The 7,500-nt window shown below is 44.9% G+C and overlaps 1 protein-coding gene across 1 annotated transcript in view; it reads left to right on the top strand.

Annotated features, from left to right (window-relative positions):
• The window catches only part of unc5cb (unc-5 netrin receptor Cb), a gene marked incomplete at its 5' end in the record, with an annotated part of 103,904 nt that overhangs the window by 6,094 nt on the left and 90,310 nt on the right, over positions 1-7,500 (top strand). Inside the window, one exon of the mRNA XM_083657406.1 lies at positions 1,225-1,455. Coding sequence (XP_083513532.1) covers positions 1,225-1,455 — 231 coding nt within the window. The remainder of the gene's footprint in view (positions 1-1,224; positions 1,456-7,500) is intronic.

Consider the following 7,500-nt stretch of genomic DNA (forward strand, 5'->3'; position numbering starts at 1 on the left):
GCTCTCAGCAGTAGCTGGCTGTGGTTAGACTTTCTGTAAATCCATCCTGTCTTGCTGCCCGAGAGGAATACCAGAATTTCCTGAGCTTCTAAAATACACTTTGTGTAACATTCCAAAATATCAAATGATAGAGATTTCACTGTGTGGGATTTCACTGTGTGCTGCACCAACGGATAATCTCCATGAAAAGACACTGGCCCGACCCGTCCTCCCTCTCCCTCTCTCTATCCAAAAAATGCCAGTTCCTCGAATGGCCACTTGAGGCTGGCTGCAAAAGGGAGTCATTCCCCATTCACCCGCATGTTAAAATGCCAGACGTTAGAGCCGGAATAAACATGTTTAACAGCCTGGTTAAAAAAATATGTTTTGGTTTCTATTGACCTTATGTAGAAGAGACCGACTGGCTTGAGAGACAAAACAGGAAGTGTAAATACAATCGGAAGTTCCAATTGCATTTACACTTCCTGTGACTCATAAACCTAGTCTGACTCGTAATGTGAGCCAAACTAGGTTTGACCAGGTGAGTCAGACTAGGTTTGAGCAGGTAAAACAGCCGGTGTTTTGAACAGGAAGTCGCGATACAATGGGTCAAGTGGGCGGGGCTGCATAAGGTGAATAGCTAATGTCACCTTCCATGATGACAACTGTGCAGGGGTGCATTTCTATATAACTCACTGGTTTAGAGTCAATTAGATGATAAATCAGGCTATGTTTTGGGTGTGATTGACAGGTCGCCTGTCCAGTGATCGTGCAGCTTGCTGATGGCGGACCAATAGCAGGCCGCACTGTGGCTCTGGGAAACCTCTCATCCAAACATGGCTACAAATACGTCACTTCTGGCTCAATAAAAGCAAGATGGCAGCATCCAGAATGCCAAACCCGAGGTTTCAAAACGAGAGAGTCCACGAACCAATGGAATTCACAAAACATATTTTTATCAAACAATATAGGCCTACTCTGGTTAATCTATGTTGTTACTGTAACCTCAAAATCATGACAGTTTGCTCTCAGCCAGCGAGCGAGTGGCTCTCAGCGAGCTGCTGGCCTGGTCTTCCCTATATATTGTAGGTAGTTGTGCGCTGCTGCCCTCTAGTGTCCCACTTTGATACCTATTGTAACGTTAGACCGAAGTCATGCCACGGTTGCGGTAAGACACGCATATTGATCTGTCTACCACTGTAGGTCCATCTTTTTGACAGTCTCTGTCGCCGCCTCTCTTCCCAGTTGACGATGACTTCCTGGGCCTGGGCGAGCTGCCGGAGACCTTCCCGTCGGACCCGCCGGAGCCGCTGCCCGTGTTCCTGATGGAGCCGGAGGAGGCGTACATCGTGAAGAACAAGCCGGTGCACCTGTACTGCAAGGCCACGCCCGCCACGCAGATCTACTTCAAGTGCAACAGCGAGTGGGTGCACCAGAAGGAGCACACGGTGGAGGAGAGGGTCGACGAGAACTCAGGTGAGTGAGTCAACTAGCTGTGTGCACGTTCAAGGCGTGCACACACACACACAAAGGCACGCACGCACACATACTGTACACACACACTATTTGATTACTGGGAAATAACTGTGCAATATCTGACTCTAAAGGCTGTTACACACACAGAGCGATGCGAATATACGGCACGAAAATTGCAATGCGAGTTTTGTCAGACCTGTCAATCACAGCCACAGATGTGTACACGTCAGAAGCGAATTTCTGACAAATCGACCGTGGTTCGAAAAAATAAACACCGCAATAACGCTCGGTGAAACTTCGCCGTTGGTATGCACGGTTGCATTGACTGATATAGGTTCGGAAAATATTATTGACGTGCGAATTAATCGCACGAAAAAAACGCTCCCGATGTGTAAGGACCTTTAGCCTCATTCAAATTAAACGCTACAATATTAGGAAATATATCCGTATATCTTTTTCTATGTGTGAATACTTTGAGAGCAACACAAACCTTGAGTCAAATTCATTGTATATGTACAGTACATACTTGGCCAATACACCTGATTCTGATTCTGATATCCAAAATCAAAGATGATATCTAGATCACGATTTCGATACAATATCGATATATTGCCCAGCCGTGAAAAAATAAACCCATACACTCTTCTTTACATAGATATAATTTAGAGTAGACCTTAGTCTCACACGATTGGCCGTCTCTGTCTGACAGACTGTTCATCATTAGGATTAAATCATAAAGAATGATTCATTTCTCCATGATCTGATCCATGTCTCAGACTTTCCCTCTCCACCCTGGGAGAGTGCGACTGTGGTTTAGAACCTGTGTTGTTATGTAAGCAGACAGGATCCGCGTGAGGCAAACGCTGCTCTGGCACCGAGCAGCTCAGCTTTAGCGGTGACATCCCCTCACATGCAGGAGACTTGTGCCTCAGAGCATCTGGACCTGGGCAGCGTTTTCCTCTCTGCTGGCTGGAGCACTGTGGGATTCGTAGCAGAGCCACTTCACACTAGAAGCTCACAACTCACAGCCCCTGCAGGCACCCAGAGCCATTACACACAATAAGCCCACACTCGATTGGCTGCATTCAGCTGCCGTACTTGGGAAATTGAGTTCTTTCGGTTGCCCCACAGGTACCAATCTCATCACATTTAGCCCTTTTTTATCTCACTGCTTTGCCACACACACTTCTGCTCCGCTCACACACACACACACACACATACACACACACGCACGCACGCACACACACACACACACACACGCGCGCGCACACACGCACGCACACACACACACACACACACACACACACACACACACACTGACAGTCACACTGCTCCACTCACACACACAGACACACTGACAGTCACACTGTTCCACTCACACACACACACACACACACACACACACACACACACACACACACACACACACACACACACATACACACACTGACAGTCACACTGCTCACTTTAATGTGAACATTCAACACACAGGCATTTAAATACATGTATTTAAAATACGTATTTGAAATACATTTGTGTATTTTGTAATTTGTATTTGGCTGGACAGAGAAAAATAAGATAATTTGTATCAAAATACTTTCAGACCTTGTATTTTGCGTATTTTAAATACATAAAATACATTTTATTCTCAAATTGACACATTTTAAACATTGACGCAGGTTTAAACTGGAATAAAAAAACGCAATGTGAGATGTCACTTCTACTCCGCCTCTGATTGGCTGATTGGCTCAGAACAAACTCAACCACAAATCAGAGGCAGAGTAGGATGAGTCTTGAGTCGGACTTCACATCACTTCTTAGTCTAAACTAATACTAGCCACAGGATTAGCAAGTTCCGCTCACCATGAAAGCCATACTGCGGCAACTTCAAGTACCATACAGTACATGCTACTGAAAAGTAACCTTTTGTACTGGAATAAATAATGTTGCTGTTTCTATATTGTTAAATAAAGACTATATACTGTATGTGACAATTTACTGACATTAGGCAGCACATTTGATTGGCTCGCTCGCTACGCGGGCTCGGTAGCTCGCATACGCAGCTCGGTTGCTGCGTGGCCTCGCCTGCTGTATTGGCATACGCAGTAGGGCTGTGAATCTTCACTGGCCTCACGATTCGATTACGATTCATCTGTCAACGTTCGATTCCACGATGCATCTCGATACAGCTCAAATTATTGCAGCTCCAAGTATCAAATCCTCAATTTTCTGTATTATTACTGCACATGGCTACTTTTTCATCAATTAATACAAGCAGTCAGATAAATATCAAGTCCCTTTTCTACTTAGAAAGTGCTTTAAAATCTGAATGTCAACAGAAATTTAAACAGAAACGATTCATCTGTCAATGATTCGATTCGATTCACACATCCGCATTGCGATGCATCGATTATACGCTTAATTTTGACACCCCTAATACGCAGCGCCCAATTGCTCAACTTCGCATGCCTATGACATCATCAGTGATGTCATAAGATGATTTTAGTCAATAATGATGTTACTGATGACATCAATGATGATGTCATAGCCATTGTGACATCATCAGTGGGCCAGAAATTAAACAAACAAACAAGTCCACTGGCTCCCTTTCATATGATGATGATGGTGGATGTGAAGTTGTTTAAAGGGGACCTACTATGTTTTTTTCTAGATTTCAGTTATATATATATGTATACAGTATATACTATTATGATGTCAGATATCTATGGCTAAACATGATCACCTCAGGTTAACATGTAGAAATGCTGCCTATACTGTAAGTCAAAAGCCCTCACCGAAGGCCAGGGGCGTCATGCAAGCCACAATTCTGAGGGGCCGACATTCGGCAGCGACCAAAGGTCCCCGGCTAAAACATGTCGGTGGCGACCTAAGGTCTGAATAGATCTGCAATGATTCAATCAGTCTGTCCAGATAAAGTGTGCTGCGGAATCCACTCATGATTGATATCAATCGGTCCATTTAGCTATTTCTAAAATGTTGGAAGCCAGATTTAGAGGAATAGAGTGTATCTCATCTGAAATTAACAGGGTTAGATTATCCTTTATTGTTTCCCTTAGGAGAAATTTGTCTTAGACTGTTGTGATGTCATTATTCAGTTTTAACCATCAATATTTTTGCTCCTTTTCTCATTATTAGGGTAAATACTGTATATTTATTTAGAGATAAACATTCGGTGGCGACCAAAGGTCCCCGGCTAATTTCTTTCAGTGGCGAACTACGGTCTGAATAGATCTGCAATGATTCAATCAGTCTGCCCAGATAAAGTGTGCTGAATCCACTCATGATTGATTGATTTATCTATCAATGGGTCCATTTAGCTATTTCTAAAATGTTGGAAGCTGCAGGTGGTTCTGCTCACACCATGTGACAAAGTTGGCCACCACATCCCGATACTCATCGTCGTCGCCATCTTTGATACATCCCACTATCGCAGAGTCAGAGAACTTCTGAAGGTGGCAAGACTCTGTCTGGTAGGTGAAGTCCGTGGTGTAGATGGTGAAGAAGAAGGGAGAGAAGACCGTCCCCTGTGGTGCTCCCGTATTGCTGACCACTCTGTCTGACACACAGTTCTGCAGGCGCACATATTGTGGTCTGCCAGACAGGTAGTCCACAATCCAGGCCACCAGGGGGGCATCCACTCGCATCGCCGTCAGTTTCTCACCCAGTAGAGCCGGCCTGATGGTGTTGAACGCACTGGAGAAGTCAAAGAACATGACTCTCACAGTGCTGGCCGGGTTGTCAAGGTGGGCGTAGGCGCGGTTGGTCAGGTAGATGACAGCGTCCTCCACTCCCAGTTGGGGCTGGTAGGCGAACTGGAGGGGGTCAAGGGATGGTTTGACCATAGGCCTGAGCTGCTCCAGGACGAGTTTCTCCAGGGTCTTCATGATGTGGGACGTCAAAGCTACCGGCCTGTAGATGTTGGAGCCACTGGGTCTTGGCTTTTTAGGTACAGGAACGATACAGGACATTTTCCACATCACGGGGACCCTTTGGAGACTCAGGTTCTTGTTGAAGATCAGCTGTAGCACATCACACAGCTGGGGGGCACAGGCTTTGAGCACCATGGGGCTGACGCCATGGTGGCTCAAAAAAAATGGCTCAAATTGATTAATAGATTATCAAAATAGGCAATTAATGTAATTGACTAATCGTTGCAGCCCTTTATCAGTTTTTATAAAATGTATTTTTATGTATTTTCAAAATACAAAATATGTATTTGTATTTCAAATACATTTTTCAGACGAGTATTTTGTATTTGTATTGTGATACATTTTTGAGCAAGTATTTGTAATTTGTATCAAAATATTTTTGATGTATTTTCGCCCATCTCTCCAGGTAGGAGGCTTTCAGGATCTACTCCAGTCTGGTGTCTGCTGCGTGACAGCAGAATAAAGTGTACATGTATAACTATGCGGTCTTTATATTTGTGAAATTGTGAAATTGAATTGAAATATTGTAAAGACAGTAGTACCCACAAAATGAAAGACAAAAGGTCTATTCATGCTAAACTTGCACTACTGGTTGTAACTGGTTGTAAAAATGGATCTTTGTAAGATGTGAATGGATTCAGAATGGTGCAACATACATGTAAGAATTGTGACACACGGTAAATAAACTCTCTGAACTCTCTGAACCTCAGCGTTACACAAACAGCAAGCAGCTCAGATCACAAAAGGAGTGTCGCTAAACAACACGAGATTCCAAACAACTTCCGAAAGCCTTTCTTGTTTGACCTGCTGTGCTTCCAGAGGAGGGCCACGGGGGTTCTGTAGCGGTTCTGAGGCTGTTCTGTAGCTTTGACTACGAAAGAGGAGAGTTTAAAAGGTAGCAGGAGCTCTTAGCCTTCATGTCAGAAGGTTTTGTGCTAAAAGCATCAACACAGAAAACATCCCACACATCATGACATGCACACACCTCTACAGAGCTGCATCCAGAGGCTATCTACTGCACACACTGTATATATGCATTCACAAACACACACGCACACACACACACACACACACACACACACACACACACACACGGACGCACGCAAGCACGCGCACACACACACACACACACACACACACACACACACGCATACACACACACACACACACACACACACACACACATACATACACACACACGGACGCACGCACGCACACACACACACACACACACACACACACACACACACACACACACACACACACACACACACACACACACACACTCTCCCTCTGCCCACTCTATTCCTCTCTAATTTCTCCAGATTGACAGAAAAGGAACCCAGATAGAAAGTGGCCTGCCTGGTCAATACTACTGATAGTACAGCCTGAGGAAATATGACCTGATACTCTCTCTCCCTCTCTCTCTCTCTCGCTCTCTCGCTCTCTCGCTCTCTCTCACTCTCTCTGTCTCTCTCTCTCTCCCTCTCTCTTTTTCTCTCTCACGCTCTCTCTCGCTCTCATTCTCTCTCTCTCTCTCTATCTCGTTTTCACTCTCATGTTGGCGAGAAACGCATCATCTGAACACTGCAGTATTTACCTCCTAGTGTTGAGGGCAGGTTACTGCAGTATTTACCTCCTAGTGTTGAGGGCAGGTTACTGCAGTATTTACCTCCTAGTGTTGAGGGCAGGTTACTGCAGTATTTACCTCCTAGTGTTGAGGGCAGGTTTCTGCAGTATTTACCTCCTATTGTTGAGGGCATCATCTGAACACAGCAGTATTGGCCTCCTAGTGTTGATGGCAGGTTACTGCAGTATTTACCTCCTAGTGTTGAGGGCAGGTTACTGCAGTATTTACCTCCTAGTGTTGAGGGCAGGTTACTGCAGTATTTACCTCCTAGTGTTGAGGGCAGGTTACTGCAGTATTTACCTCCTAGTGTTGAGGGCAGGTTACTGCAGTATTTACCTCCTATTGTTGAGGGCATCATCTGAACACAGCAGTATTGGCCTCCTAGTGTTGATGGCAGGTTACTGCAGTATTTACCTCCTAGTGTTGAGGGCAGGTTACTGCAGTATTTACCTCCTAGTGTTGAGG

This window comes from Poromitra crassiceps (assembly GCF_964638095.1).
Source record: "Poromitra crassiceps genome assembly, chromosome: 21".
NCBI lineage: Eukaryota > Metazoa > Chordata > Actinopteri > Beryciformes > Melamphaidae > Poromitra > Poromitra crassiceps.